Here is a 15919-nt window from a genome sequence, read left to right on the forward strand (position 1 = left end):
ATATGTGGCAACATCACCATGGAGTTCTGTGCAGAGAGACAGGGCAGGAATGAGCCGGGTTCAGTGCAGTGAGTGAGATTTGGGGTCAGAAGTATTTGTCGGGGGCTTAAAGCATATACGCACGTGGCTGCTTCCTCGGCTGTAAAAAGACGTCTGTTTTGATGAGCACGATGTGGAGAGCTAGGGAGGACGAAGGTCTGAGAGACCTTTAGCTACTTGGCTGTGCTGGATTCGCAGGGTTAAATGCACTTTCAGGGTAAATGCCAAAACACTTCATGAATTCTTTCCTCTGTGCTTGCCCTCCACCCGGCCGGACTCTCAGCCTGTTCTGTCCTTCCCCTTCTCTCTGGGGTCTCAAGTTTTGAAAGAGAAATTTCAACTCTGTCCACCAACCAGGATTCCTCGTTCCCTTTAGGATCAAGATAAAATTACTTCACAGAACTCTACCATCTGGAGTTCTGAAGCATGTCCTTCTCTTTCTAACCACTTTGAATTGTTCAGTCCACAGAAAACTCCAACAAAGACGAGAGACTCCCTCCTGGATCCTTTTTGCCTTGGAGAGACCACCCTGTCTTTGCTCTCCTGATCAGTAAAACTTCTCGGGAATCTTCTCCACTCATGGTGCCAAGCCCTTCACCTTCACCTTCTCCAGTCTGTCCTTGGTCCCCAGAACTGATCCTGTCCAACCTCAGGTAACTAGACCTTGTGTCCACTTCTCTGCCCCGATCGTCCTTGGTCTCTTGGCAGCGTGTGAAGGTGGACTTTCAACTTTTACGACGTTCCAATCACTTCCCTTTGACCTGTTTTCACTGGACACCTTCTTGTGTTAGGACCCAGATTCTCCTAAAGCTATGCATTTTCCTCGAAGCCAAGCTTTGGCTTATCTTGACAAACTATCACCAGAAATAGACTATAAACCATGAAGTGATTTGAACTCCTTCTCTTTTACTTTGTCTCTTCTGTTGGTCCTTCTCACCAACATCACTTACTGCTATGCAGGCGAATGCTATCAATATTTTATTTTTAAAGATTTTTTTGATGTGTAACATTGTTAAAGTCTTTATTGAAATTGTTACACTATTGCTTCTGTTTTGTGATTTGGTTTTTTGGCCCCAAGGCATGTGGGATCTTAGCTCCCTGATCAGGGATCGAACCCACACCCCCTGCGTTAGAAGGCGAAGTCTTAACCGCTGGACCGCCAGGGAAGTCCCTATCAATATTTTAAAATGCACATATTTTACATTAGAAAATGGACTGAGTGCATCGATTCATTTGGCATACTCTAAATCCCCAATTGAGATCTTTATCCATCTCTTGTCCAAATTACCTAACTTGCTACAAATACAGGAAGCTCCTTTTATGCGAGCTAATTAGAGGAACGCGTTTGGGTGTTGGTAAAAGGTACGGATAACACTGGAATCTGGGATTTTATCGTAGAGCCAACTTCCACAAAGCCCTTCTCTTTTGATGCCTTCTGTAGTTTCCTCCTTTTGACTATTATGACTAGTGCTACAATGAACATCTGTGTACAAGTTTCTGGGTGGGCATACTTTTTCATTTCTCTTGAATACTTACCTAGGAGTGGCAATACTGGGTACTGTATGGTCAACCTATATTTTGCTTTTTAAGAAACTGGCCAGGCTAACTTTCACTGCCTCCTGACTCAAGCGTCAATGCCGCTTCTGTCGCAAGGCCCCCCCCTTGACCCTACGAGACCCAACTTAAATGCCCACTGCTGTTCTCCCTCAGACACTGTTCTTCTACCTCACGGCCGCTGATAGCAATTTGCAATTGAATCTTCCTGTGTGTGGTTCCTTACCATGTCTCCCACACTAAATTACACATTGCCTGGGGGTCAGAGCATGCCCATCTGGTTTACCATCACTAGGAAACAAAAGAGTCACTGTTTTGTTTTGGGTGCCCCTAGTTATCCACCCCCACTAGAGGCATTGGGTACCACTAGTTATCTGCTCCCCCTACCCCCCAGAACTCTTGGGATAGGCTCTGAGCTACTCCTTCCAAAGAGCTCTGGCCAGAGAAAGGCAGGTGAGTGTTCACAGCTAACAGGAGGGAGTGGACAGCACACGGACCTGCAGGGACTGTCACAAGACCAGAGCTGCCTATCTGAGACCTTCATCAGGACTCGGGGGACAATGCTGCCAACAGGCTCAAGGCTGACTTCCACCATCCTGGAACTCAGGAGGCAAGTTCTCACTGGATGCTGTCAGGGTGGCGGACGTGGGAATGGGGTGTATGGACAATTACACAGTCAATTACAGTTTGGAGGGAAATAATCAAGGTCCAGAAATGAAAGAAGTAGTCTCAGGGAAAGGAATGATAGATGCAAAGCCTCAGATCCTAATCCTTGAGAGGACTTTAAAAACCTGCCCTAATAATAACCAGATGCTCTTCTGAAGGGACCGTGAGCCTCGGGATAGGATGACTATCCTAGAAAACACATGCAGATGATCGCCGCCTTAGATCCGGCCTTGAACCGGCTAATGACTTGTCTCATCGACATGACTGTGCATTAGTAAGGAAATGAGCAGAGAATAAACAGCTCATCACTGGGCCTGATGAGTGTTTGCCAAGAGAGAGCACTCAAGAATGACATCTCAGTGTTTTCTTTTCCGAAGGTAGCTTGAGAATACTGGCAACCCCAGTAATGAGGGAGCTGTCTCAGGCACAGGTAAGAGGTAGCATTCAAAGGGCTTCATATTTTCCCACTTAGTGGGCATCTCAAACTTGTTTAAGGAAAATAGTCCTCTTGATAAAAATGGATGGTGTGGCTAAGGCTGGAGGGTGTTCTGTGGGCTGCCTTAAACAGCATGAGTCCATGTTCAAATGCAGGGCTGCCTGGGCCCAGGCGGGACCCGTACGAGGCAGGTCTGCACCTGGAGAGTGGTGATGGGACACCAAACATCCATGACACTTTAATTACTAAAAGTCTTCTTTCTTCCCCTGTGGTTAGAGGCAGCAGTGCTGGGAATGATGAAGTCTCCCGGAGTGTGCCGTGAGGATAAATTGTACCTTTAACCCTCAGCTCCACCCCTGGCCTCACAAGTCATGCGATGTAATCGTGCCTCAGGTTCCCCAGAGGTAAGACTTAGAGGGGATGCAGAAAGGACTCTCAGCCACTACAAGGAGTGGATTCAGACACAAAAGAGCAAAAGCAAAGGCGCAGAGATGTGCGTTCATAAATATAAAGTGCCTAGCAGCTCACGATCAGCACCTGACACGTTACATGACCTACTTATGCAGAAATATGGAGTCTTGCAATTTTCAAGTGATCAGCATATGTGAATACTCTGTACTAACTGAAAGTGTTTTCCACGAGCTTTTCAGGTTTCGGCAACTGTGTGTGTGTCTGCCTTCCTTCTGTAGGTACGCACTTTCCCACAGGCAGGCAAGCTGAGCTGGGTGCTTCTTGGTTCTGCCTGCACAGAAGGCACAGAGCATGCGCCCTGGGCAGAGGTAGAGGAGGGCGTTCCCTCCAGGGACCTGGTTCTGCTGGTGTTCCATCCGGGCCCTCTGCTGATCCCCTGCTTCTTAGGTCCCGTGGTTCTGGGGATGTGTGACTTCTAGTGTACTTGATTCCAGGGGGTCGATCTCCCCGTGGATGATATCAGTGTGCCTAGCTTCCAGTCTAACGGAGAAATCTTAATCCTTTTCAGGTGCATGTACCCTGCCTCCAAGTCATTCCTGTGGCCCAGCCAGCACTGGCTTCTCGCCTGTCCTGACGACCACGCAAGCTCCCCAGGTCCTGAGCCCTCGCTTCTGGTGGTGCAGCTCCCGCCTGGGTATGACTCATTGATTACAGGGACTGCTAAGCCTTCTCCTTTTTGTTGGATTAGATGGAGAGGACCCAAAGAGGTGAGCCTGGGAATACGGGAAGAGATAATGGCCGAGGAGTTCAGGGGAACATAAAGCACAGACTCAGGGAGAGGTACAAAGTCCAAACAAGATCAAAGCAAAGGAAGCCATTCCTCAGAAGACCAAAGACCAAGGACAAGCCCTTAACAGCAGCTAGAGAAAAGAGACAGATCACCTTCAAGAGTAGGAACAATAGCTGGTTGTTTAGTCAAAGCTACGAAACTCAGGTAACAAGGAAATCATATCTTTAAAGGGTGAAACAAAATTAATCTCAAACCAGAATTCAGGATCCAGTGAAGACATCCTTAAAAAGAGTGGTGAAATAGACATGTTCAGAGAAACAGTTGAGAGAGTTTGACATCATGAGACTCATATGTAAACATTAAATGGCATTATTCATTGACTAGAATTTCTAGAAGGATGATATGAAAGCTTATTGATAGTAAGAATCCTTTTGGTTCCTGACTTTTAAACGGAATGCCGATTTTACCACCAATTAGAGCACTGACTTGGCTTACAGAGAAATAGGTATTCTTTATAATAAATATCTATCCTCATCTGATTAAGACCTTGAATATGGAATGTATGCCAATTCTTTCCTAAAGTGGATTTTGAAAACATAGCATTTTAAGTGACTCTGCACAATACATGAATACCCATGCCTCTGACGAGGTTTTCAATAAGCAAATGTATACTACGGCATGTTTCCCAAGGTCTCATGTTTATTAAAAGAGATGTAAAATGACGTCATTTGCAGCAACACGGATGAACCTTGAGATTATCATACTAAGTAAAGTAAGTCAGACAGAGAAAGACAAATACAGTAAGATATCACTTATGTGTGGAATCTAAAAAAATGATATTGTACAAATGAACTTATTTACAAAACAAATATACTCACAGACACAGAAAACAAACTTATGGTTACCAAAGGGGAAAGGCAGTGGGAGGGATAAAATTAGGAGTCTGGAATTAACATATACACACTACCATATATAAAATAGATAACCAACAAGGACCTTCTGTCTAGCACAGGGAGCTATACTCAATATTTTGTAACAACCTATAAGGGAAAAGAATCTGCAAAAAGTACATATATACATAAAACTGAATCACTTTGCTGTACACCTGAAACTAACACAACACTGTAAATCAACTATACTTCAATTTAAAAAAAGAGAGATGAGAAACTATTACGATTCTTAAATACTTCTTTATACAGTAATTTTCATCCTCTAGAGAAACACATGGTTAACATATTGGTAAAACTTGAAAACATTTTAATGTAAAACTACTCATTTTCATATACAGTGTTGTAGAAAGCCATGTGGAACTTGGGAAGCATTGGCATTTGCAGTCAACAAAAGCAACACTGTAATACCATGCTTTAACACCAAGCGGGCGGCTTCAGAGTCTCTAAACAGCTCTGTGACAGGCACCCACCACGGTGCGGGGGCCTGTCCTGCCCCTTGTCAAACAGGCTTGATGCTAACCTGGTACTGAAAAAAGATCTGGAAGCAACTCAAATATTTTTATGACTGAAGTGCAACAAGATAAATACCCTGAGATGTGTTCCTATTCAGTTTTCTATGACTATGGAGCCTGGCATATAGTAAGGAAATAACAATCCTGAATTAGTTCAATCCGGATGACAGTTTTTCTGATGAAGCTAGTTACAAGCAAGAGAAATATCCAATGACTAACGAAGGTGACAGAAAGCAAGTACTCCACTGTACAAGATACGATCTGTTAAAGAGAATCACGAGAAACCAGAACATTTTGAGGCATCCTGAAAATCTGCTTTCAGTGTGAGCTGCTCAGACAACAAATACCCTTGGTAAACCAAATATCTCCAACCAACAAAAACTAGTGGAGAATGCCACGTGGACTCTGACATGGGAGTAACTGTAGCTGCCGTTTTATAAATCTTTCATGATGTGCTAAGGATTCTCATCCCATGTGTGACCTCAATCAATGCTTTACACCAACACTGCAAAGTATTCAGTAACCCCATTTCACAGCCAAGGCATCTGAGGTGGAAAGGGGCAAAATAAAGTGACACCACTAGTCAGTAGCAGGGCTTCGATCTGAACTGAAGTTGGCCTAATTTGAAACCCCTTGCTCTTTAATTCTCATTTTCCCTTTACAGAAGATGATGATGGTGATGATAATAATAATAATAATAGAAATAATTCTAAAGACTGTTGGTGCTAGACTTAGGTCAGAAAGCCTTTCTATAAGCCAGGGGGGTTTGAGCTTTATCCTGTGGAATAGTAGAGCGTAGGCAGTACACGATGTTAAGCAGAGGAATTAACACCAATAGGCAGAAACTCATTATTCTTTGTTATAGAACTTGTTATCGTGTGCAAATTTGTTTTTAAAATGTGGAAACAGCATTCAAAGCATGCCGAATTCAGCATCAAACCGTCGATGATATTCATAGGTATGTGCACTGAGGTTTCTAAACACTGACTACCGTGGCAGAGCAGAAGTAATTCCTATTTCTTAGTAAGTCAACTGTCTTAAGCGTTATGTGGGTGTCTTCCAGACCTTTTCTCTTTTCTATAAATCACTGAGCTCTAACTGAAGACTTATTAGGTGGAAAAACTCTAATAAGTAGTAATTAGTACGTTCTTAAAAGTGTTCACGTTTCATTTAAGTGGGATGAAGAAGAGAATGACCGTGTCATCTCTCGGTGGCTGTCATCAGTACCGAAAATCCTTCTGAAGGACAGGTAACATATGAGCCAACAGGTGCAACTTAGGGCACAAAACGGCGTAACTTCTATTAATCCCTGAGGGTCCTAATGGAACACACTTTAAATGAGCTAAGAAAGTAAGACAACTACTCTTTAAGCTTTCTTGGCAGCAGTCATTCTGGTCTAACTTTTCATTATTATACCTCTATGAAATTGATGGATTATTCCGTGGAAAAACACCACTGAAATGTTGTATTGCTTCAATTGCTTCCATCAGACTCACGTACAAAAACAAGAAAGAATATGTGGGCTTTGACCACACATCCGTATTCCTCTTTTGTACAAAAAAGTACAAAGTGTTTGTCTGCAGAGTTGGCTAAAACCACAAAAACACCACCACCACATTTAAGACCACATTCACCCTAGAGAAAAACTGACCCTGATCGACATCATTAAGAGGCATTAAACCTGTTTGTCTTATTCATGCAAAATGGCTTAATGATTAGAAAACAGCAACACAAATATTTTGGAAGAATGAGATACCAAATCACGTACGTGACCATTTCACTGAGAGCCTTTCTTTGCTGTACGCAAAGACAGCAATGGTTCACCTAAAATATGTAAATGCCTACTATATATAAAATAGATAACCAACAAGGACCTACTGTACAGCACAGGGAACTCTACTCAGTAATCTGTAATGACCTATAATGGAAAAGAATCTGAAAAGGAATATATATATATATATAATCAAAACACTTTGCTGTACATCTGAAACCAATGCAACATTGTAAATCAACTACATTTCAATAAAAATTTTTTTAAATATGTAAATGCCACTTTACCATGTGAGCACTGTTTGGGTTAAGAGAAAAGAAAGTCAATCATGTATGTTTTGCATTTATGTTTTACATTTGTTAGACGATAATTTTTTTTTAAAAAAAGGTAAAATCATACTCCCATACAAATAAAACATGAACAAGTAAGTGTCAAAACTTTTATTCAATTAAACACACTGGTGAGGGAACAGTAAGATGTTACAACTGATTCCAAGGAGAATTCAAAGAACAGGCACGTATACAACACTCAAGAATGTTGAAATGAATTTGCTGAAATGATGTAAAATTGGTCAACAGCCAGAGACAACCATGCACAGATAATCATTCCCCCTGACAATCACATACACCACTATCACCTTTCTAAGACTCACAGAATTGAAAATTAGCTCAAGGACAATCAGTAACAGAGACCAGGGCGGGACAGAGGTGGGGTGTCCACCAGTGGAAACACCCTGTGATTGTACTGTTCCCATTTTCAATGCCTCTCACTATATTCCCATCACAAAAGGCTGAGTAAATCTACTAAAAGCAGTTAATCACCAAAGTGTAATGTCCAATAAATTGTTCCAAAAATGGGCTACGGCTCTCGGTGGTAGCAAGGATGCACTCTGAAATCCAATTCTATCTGCATCAAAGAATGTATTAAAAAAATAAATGTTCTTAAAGGAAATGATTTCTCTGAGGCAGAAAACATTCTGAAACGTGGATATGCACCTCGATATAAGATGTAGGCTACCATTATATTCACACTGAAAGGAAACAACGGAAGATACGGTTCACAGTCAGTCTCTCAGTAGAGGTCCACAGAGATTTAAGGGCACATAAGGAATGTCAACATTTGCTGATAAAGAGAATGATTTATGAAAACCTCATCCTTCATGCGGATTTCCCACTCAGATTACAAACCAAACAGAATTAACATTACCACCTCACTTTTATTAGTTGCTAGCGCATCTTAAAATGAAACACTGAGGAGACTGACACAGTACACAATGTATATAACTAAAATAAATATGTACATACACATATATACATAAAAGCATATACATATATGTATATATATTTTACATTTTCCAGCCAGGGTTGAGAACAACGAAGAAGAAAAAGAAATGAACCCAAATTATTCAAATATTAAACATGACTATTCAAGCGACAATTTCCATCTGTGTTCTGGGCTGTCTCTCTTTTGCTTTCTGTCTGTCACGTTACAGTTCATTGACCCTTTAGAGAGTGTGGGCCAGACCCTCGTGGGATGAGAAGGCTTCACAGGCTGAAGGACTGTTTACGTGGAGGTCTGGGAGCTGGGCTTTCCTCTGCCCTTCTCCTGGGCAGCGTGGGCCACACGTGTGGGCGCAGGAGCCTCTCACTCATAGGGCGGCAGACCGAACAGCTCGGGCTGGAAGTCCTGCAGGGAATCCAGCACGAGGGTGGCCTTTGTGGTCAGGTCTCGGTTTAAGTTTCCGTCGGGAACCATGACCACCTGCATCCCAGCTGCGAGGGCGGCCTCCACCCCATTGGGAGCATCTTCAAAGACCAGGCACTGTGGGGTGAGGAAGAAAGAGAGGGTTGAGACGGCCTTCTCTGTAACCACACGTCTAGACTGGGCTTTCATTGCCCGCACCACCGTCAGCTGAGTCAGCTCGGTGTTCTGCGTGACACAGAAACGGAGTGGAGGCTGTCCGGTTTATGGTTTGTGGAGAGAAGAGGGCGCTGGCCCTTCTGCAGCCCGAGTGCGTCCCACCACGTCACTTTACAGGGAAGAGGTCCATCTTGGCCCCAAAGTGCTACCGAAATGTGGCACAGCTGAGTGGAAAGACTGGATTCTCGGTTTACAAATTTATTTTAATTGAATCATAAGAATCTGTTCAATTGATAATTGACCATGCTGAGCATGAGAGGAAGTTGTGAAAAGTAAGAAAAAATACGCTTTTTAGGTGTAAAGTGACTTCAGAGCTGGCAATGTTTCAAGTACTGCAGTTTGGAAATTAAACCGTTAGGATGTTTTAGTGAAAAACTCAGCCCCTGGGGGTACCCGTCACGCACCAAAAATCTCCCGAACACAAAGACTGAGTACCAGGTGCGGTACCTGTTCCAGCTTATTCAGACACCACCACTAAACGGGAGTGTCTGTGCCCCCGTTCGCATCAGGAAGCTCCTCAACGTGCCATCCTGTGACCATCGCTACTGCGAGTTTCACGTCAGGACTCGCTCCAAATGCGAGGCAGAAGTCTACCCAGCGGTGAACGGGTGTGTCACCTTTTTATCACCTTCCCTCCGAGGAGAGCACCCACTGAGAAAGTTTCCCTTGGCTCCTGGAATCCCACACTGAATGTGAAAGCAGCTTTAGTCTTTTCCATTAAGATTCTGTAGGGGCCGGACATGTATAAAGAGGGCTGCTCCCAGCACCTCTGAGATGCTCTCCTGTGCCCCTTCTTCTCCACAAGTGCCCGAGGACGCCCGGGGGTGGCCCAGGTTGGACCTGACAGTCTCCCCCTCACGTCCTCCCAGCCCCCGGCCCCCCTGCCACTGATCACAACGACTGCCCCCAACCCTACTTCATAGGTCGCTGCGGTCCCAGCCGCATGTGCTGGTGACCTGGAAACGGCTCCTGGGCACCAGCTGCCAGGTGCAGCCTGACACTAGAAGGTCTGCATCCTCTGATGTCTTTAAGTCAGTGGAAAACGCACAACACACACAAACACATACACATGCTCTCACACTCTTACTGCTGGTCTGCTCTGGAACAGGTTCACTGACTTCTTTTCTTTCCCTCCCTCCTTCCCTTTCTCCTGGAGGCTGAGCCGTTTATGAGCTGACTCCCCCCAGGGCCGAGGTGAGGACCGAGCGAATTACTACTCGTCACGACAACAAGCCAGCACTAGGCACCTCAGAGAGCGGGCTGATGCCCGCGACACAGCGCTGAACTGGACGGTCCTGGGCACACGGAACACCCAGTCCCACTGCCTTCCTGTCAGGCTTCCTGTGGCCCCCTGTCTTGTTTCAAGCTCTCTGCCTCTACCGAGAGAAGACGGTTTCCCTCTCAGGGGGGAATGACTCTGCTTAGGCCGCCGAGGTGCCGTTTCTTAGTTATCTCATTCAGAGAGTCCCTGCTGGTGACGTTTCCGTCCCTGACTTTTTAAAGTTATGACCTGACCATATTCTAAACGTCCCTGTTGTTTTACCTGGGACCATGGACAAGCACTTAAATGTCACCTGCTGACATGTTGTTCTTTGAATACGTGAGATTTTTAGGCTTTGTGCAGGCCGCCTGTGAGCTTTCAGCGGGGCGGAGGAAGAGATTTTGTTGATTCCTTGGCGTAACGGTGCTTGGCTCCAGTCGTGAAAACAGCTTTTTGTATTTGTGGGAGGCTCCTTCCAAGGAGCATGTGGGCAGGTGTGAGGAAAAGGTGGTGGCTCAGAAACCGTGGCACTGAGCAGAACAGGGGCCCAAGACACCTGTCCTCATCTGAGAACAGTGGTCAGCCCATTCACACCTGACAGCTCACCCGCATGCCCTTTAAGCTCCAGGAAATACAGATGAATGTCCACATGCTCTGTCCACATGCCGTTTAAGCTCCAGGAAATAAAAGGAGGAATGGTGGCATGATCGGGAAAAGCTCCGTAAGTACTTACGGCTAATACAGGCGGCGTAACTGACATACCCTGTTTCTGAAGGTTTCACTCTCTCTGCAGGCGCGCACCGTTTATTGGTTTCTGTTTCCAATTTATCTTTTGTCCCCACCTAATTCTGGAATGAATCACCCCAACGCAGCACGGAGATGTGAAACGCGATGTTTAGGACGCATGCGGCAGAGTGAAGGGTGGCAGGCATCAGGGAGGCCAGCCTGAAGGACGACAGGGAGGAGGGATGTGTGAGGCTTGTGCAGCAGGAGGGCCGTTGGAAGTGTGTCCAGGCAGATAAGTAAGGCTGGGCGCTCGAAAGGACTCAGGGCAAAGCCCGGCAGACAGGACGGGGAGTTTGCACACAGCCTCTTGATGCCGACTGTTCTGAAAGGTCAAAAGCGATTGTAGTCTGTGTTGTAAATACGGTCGGAAGAATAGCAGAAACCCTGATTGTATACATTGTGTCAGGAGCTCCTAAAGTTCCTCTCCTTTGCCTCCTCTCCTGCGGCCAACAAACGCCTTCCACGAGCGCCAGCTGGACCCTTCCCGTGGGTCAATAAGAATCCGAGAAGTGCGGAGAAGTTAAAAGAGAAGTTGACGTTTTTAAAAGCAGACTGTAATAGGGAAGAACAAATACGACTCCATATTGGATCTGCTTCTTTAACTTTAGCCTTTGTACGCTATTGCTTTAGCTTCCAGTTAAGAATGTTGCCTGTAGCCTGAAATACACAGGAGAGCCCATTCTCAAGGCTCTGACCTTTAAAGGTGTAACATCTTCCCATTCAGGTAGAGATAAAAAGTTGCAGAACAAAGAATACCATTTGTCTTATTGGAGGTTTACATGAACACCGCGACGGGACCTATGTGGACAGTTGCAAGAACAAAGGATTCTGGCACCAAGAAGTTTGCAGCGACTATCCACGCTGCTGCTTCAACTTGCCTCTCAAAATGCTTTGCTGAAACCCTTGGGGGAGTCTGGAGTTTGGGGGGCATGAGCCACCGTCTGCTTGCCAGGCACTGCGGTAAACCTTTCTCTGCTCCAGACTCCAGAGTCTGAGTGCTGTTTGGCCTCAGTGTGCGTCATCGGGCGCACACGCCTGCGTTCGGTATCGGAATCGGCCAGTGCATTGGAGGGTGTATGATACAGGAAACTGGACCCCTCGGTCCCTCTGCCCCGGCCCTGCCCTCCTCACACAAGCTGAACAGAGCAGCCAAATGCAGGGCAGGAACCACACACACGACGCGGATCCTGCGGAGGACAGCACCAGCGATGGGTCCAGGTGGCCGACCCCAGCCCTGGCAGCACACGGACAGCACCGGGAATCGTAGGGCTTCCCCTCCTTCTTACAAGGAGCAGAAATACAAAGCAGAACAACTAGATTTTGGAGCACCTGTGAAAATGCCTCAAAAGGTTTTTATGTGCTCCTTATGCTGTGCCCTGATTCCTAAGACCTAAAGGTCTTCTAAGGACCACTCGTAGGGAAAGTTACCCAGAGCCTAGAATCGTGGACACTGTATGAACAGTCATCGCACGGCTTGTCTCTCTACTGAAACCAAAGAATAAACCTTTGAAAGTTACCTGGCAAGACTATGCCTGTTCATAACAGGACTTAATAGTCATAAAACCACTGAATCATAAAACCACTGAAAGACATAAGCTAAAGCAATACAGCTCACACCTTACACAAACAAAAAGGAGGAAGTATGTTTTCCCGGCAAGTACCAAAATATGTCCGGGCAGTTTCTAAGGGCCACATGTGGCTAACAGACGCTGGCCTTTGTCTCTCTTCTTCCTTTTCAACACTTCATTGTTCCCTCAGTCACCAGACCAGCCCTTCCCACCCAGAACTGACTGGTTGCACCTAACCTTAACTCGCTCACACCTACTTGTCAAGTGTGACTGGAGATGTGTACTTTGGTGTCTGCCGAAGAAATGTCCCTGTAAGAAAGGCTCTGCAGGGGCTGCAGCAGGTGCAGAGGCCAGGGGAGTAGAACGCCCGCCCTCCCTCGCCCACCTGCACATGCACCTCGGCCCTCGGCCCAAGATTCTGTGGACGGGTGTGGATGCAATCGTTTCACCAGTGCAGTGAGTTTTGGAGCACAGCACACATAGCAGGTACCCCAGGACACACTTCCAGTACTTCAAGGAAGCTGCCGGTCAGGAGTACTCTTCTCACAGCTTGTGCTTGGCTGTAAGCAGGCAGGGCTGCGGGGAAGGCACCCTCTCATGGTGCCAGGCCGGGAGTGGGTACATGAAGACCGCCTGCTGAATTCGCGGAGGTGGCGGAAGTGCCCTGGTCGGGACTCAAAGCGACACAGGGGCCGCAGAGTGTCACCCTCGAGGGCAGCGGCCAGCCCAGCCCTCTCCTGTCACTGTCATGGCTGAGGGATCTGAGCCCGGGAAGCTCAGAGGTGAGCTGAAGGTCACACCAGCAGGCAGGTGACAGAATTTGGGAACTGTGCCCGGGTCTCCAGAATCCAATGTTCTTTTTCACTTTACCAGGCTGAAAGCTAAAATATATCTGAATTCCATCTCCAGGAGAGCAGATGAGCTTAATTAAACTGTAGCTTGAGGGGTTTAATTTAGAAAGAATGACATTTCCAACCACCAGGTAGGTGAAGGGAAGTATTTCAGGGGCTTATAGCTCACGGAGGTGCCGAACCCACTTCTCTGAAGGTGCTCAGACTCAGGAGCGCCCTGTAAGGCGGCCCACGTCCGCGACCGTCGCCCACGCTGCTCGTCTGAACCACGGGCTGGGGCGGGGTAGCTAGGAGGTACTTTCAACAGGAGCATCAGGAACTAAGATGGCTCATGTGGTAACTATGGAATTGCACAGAACTGAACCTTTGTCTGACGGTGGCGGAGAGAACGCAGGGAGGTGGATGGGATTAGGGAGATCCTTCAAAGGCAAGAGGGAGTTTGATGGACAATGCCGTGGACGTTGACGCAAAGGAGAGTCCGACCTTTCTGATGCGGAGGGCACTGGGACTGCCATTTTGGTGGAGGGAAAGAGAGTTTGCTTTGTGACAGCCTGGGTTTGAGTCCACTGTGGGAGGGTCTGGCAGAGAGATGAGGAGCCTGCCTATGTCGTGGGTGAGCGGAGTGGGGCTGGGTGTGAGAGGAGGGGGGCTGGGTGTGAGCAGAGGGGGGCTGGGTGTGAGAGGAGGGGGATGGGGTGTGAGAGGAGGGGGGCTGAGTGTGAGCAGAGGGGGGCTGGGTGGGAGCGCACGGGGGGGCTGGGTGTGGAGTTGCAACCAGGAGGAGGGAAAAGGGGAGACAAGGAGGGGCCCGAGACAGCCTCGCATTTCTCTGAGATGAGCAGACGGCCCAGGAGGGATGGAGCTTCAGCGACAGTGGGGGGCAGAAGGGGAACCAGGTGAGGCAGCAGTGGGGCCAGGTGAGCTGCAGCCCCAGAAGCAATGTTAGACCCGTCTGCTAGGTGTGTCATCAGATGGCCTGGGGCCCCCTCCCCTTACTTCCAAGGGATGGTTTATACACTGGGTTCCCACACGTTCGGAGTTATGGCCCTCACCGTGCTTTTCCTCATCAGCTCAGGCCAACAGGGACTCATCTTCAATCCCATGCACCTATTCCCTTCAGGTCCAGACCCACCTGAGATGACACTTGATAACTAATTTTACATTTCAAACAAGTACAAGTGTACATTTTAAGTGGTACACTTTTCTGGAACTAGTGAACTTGTTCCATGTGATTACATCGTCTCTAGGGAAGGAAGCTTTTCCTTTTGCTCAGTAACACACAAACTTTGACATGAAGTCACTCTGAAGCCTCTCAGGGCCTGGCATTACGTGTATGCAAATTTAAGTACCCCTAAAGCAGCATCCGTGATTTTTCGTTATATATAAAGCCATGGATAATCCAAATCTAAGCACTAAAACAGTTTTCAACTAAACCACTACTTTTAAGTTGAAACTTCCATTATATCACTTCTGGCAGTAGATTTGATTCTATACATTAATTTTATAGTATCAAGTTCAATTTTCACACTATGAGGCATGAAAACTTTGAGGAGGTCTTAAAGTTTTTTGATTAACTTTTTATTAACAGTGCTCATATCTAAGGTTTAAGTTTTACTGGTCTCCTTGTTCTTTGTCAGTGAATTACCCATAAACAAGTACCACAGTATTGTGATAGCAAATATGTATACACTTCATTACATGTTTACTTAAGTACTGTTGTAAAAATGACTGAAGTTTGCATGTGTTTTGCTGTTAATTACTACTTTTGTTCATATTCTTCATCTTTTTATCTATCCATCCATCCACCCATCCACCCATTCATCCATCTATCCACCATCCATCCATCCATCCACCCACCATCCATCCATCCAAGCATCCACCCATCCATCCATCCCTATCTACCTACCTACCTACACACCCACCCACTCATCCACCTATCTATAGGTAAAGCAGATTTGAACTGTGCTGTGGTCTTCTACGTAAGTGTCTGATGCTGAGGTCAGTATCCCCTGCACACTGCAGAGCTGCTGTCTTACTGAATTAATTTTAGTCTGAAAATAAAAGAATAAAGCCAGTACTGAGATAAACATATGCATAAAAAAATCCTCCAGAGTTACAGGCTAGATACACGAATGAATCACACCACTAAATGGATTCCTTTTCCTTTTGAGGAAAGCCTTTGAAAAATGTAGTATTTAACAACTTGGCGGGCATGGGCGGGAAGCTTCCTAAGGAATTCTCTGTCATTTTATTCATGAAAGCTACATCGTGAGGCCCTCTCGTTGTCCATCTTAAAGTATGTGCGTGTAAATTAAGTGCTGAGCAAAGGACTTCAAGTAGCTCAAAAACCTTTTTCTCATTTTCTCTTTTAATAATACAGATTCTGTGTTCACCACTTTGTCAG

The 15919-nt window shown here is 46.1% G+C and overlaps 1 protein-coding gene across 1 annotated transcript in view; it reads right to left on the reverse strand.

Annotated features, from left to right (window-relative positions):
• Window positions 1-7560: 7560 nt before the first annotated feature.
• The window catches only part of LOC309839864 (pseudouridine-5'-phosphatase-like), a 71135-nt gene continuing 62776 nt past the window's right edge, over window positions 7561-15919 (reverse strand). The window contains exon 4 of the mRNA XM_082681838.1: window positions 7561-8950. Coding sequence (XP_082537964.1) covers window positions 8774-8950 — 177 coding nt within the window. The 3' untranslated portion in view covers window positions 7561-8773. The remainder of the gene's footprint in view (window positions 8951-15919) is intronic.

The sequence above is a fragment of the Grampus griseus genome (genome assembly GCF_964374135.1).
Source record: "Grampus griseus genome assembly, chromosome: X".
Taxonomy (NCBI): Eukaryota; Metazoa; Chordata; class Mammalia; order Artiodactyla; family Delphinidae; genus Grampus; species Grampus griseus.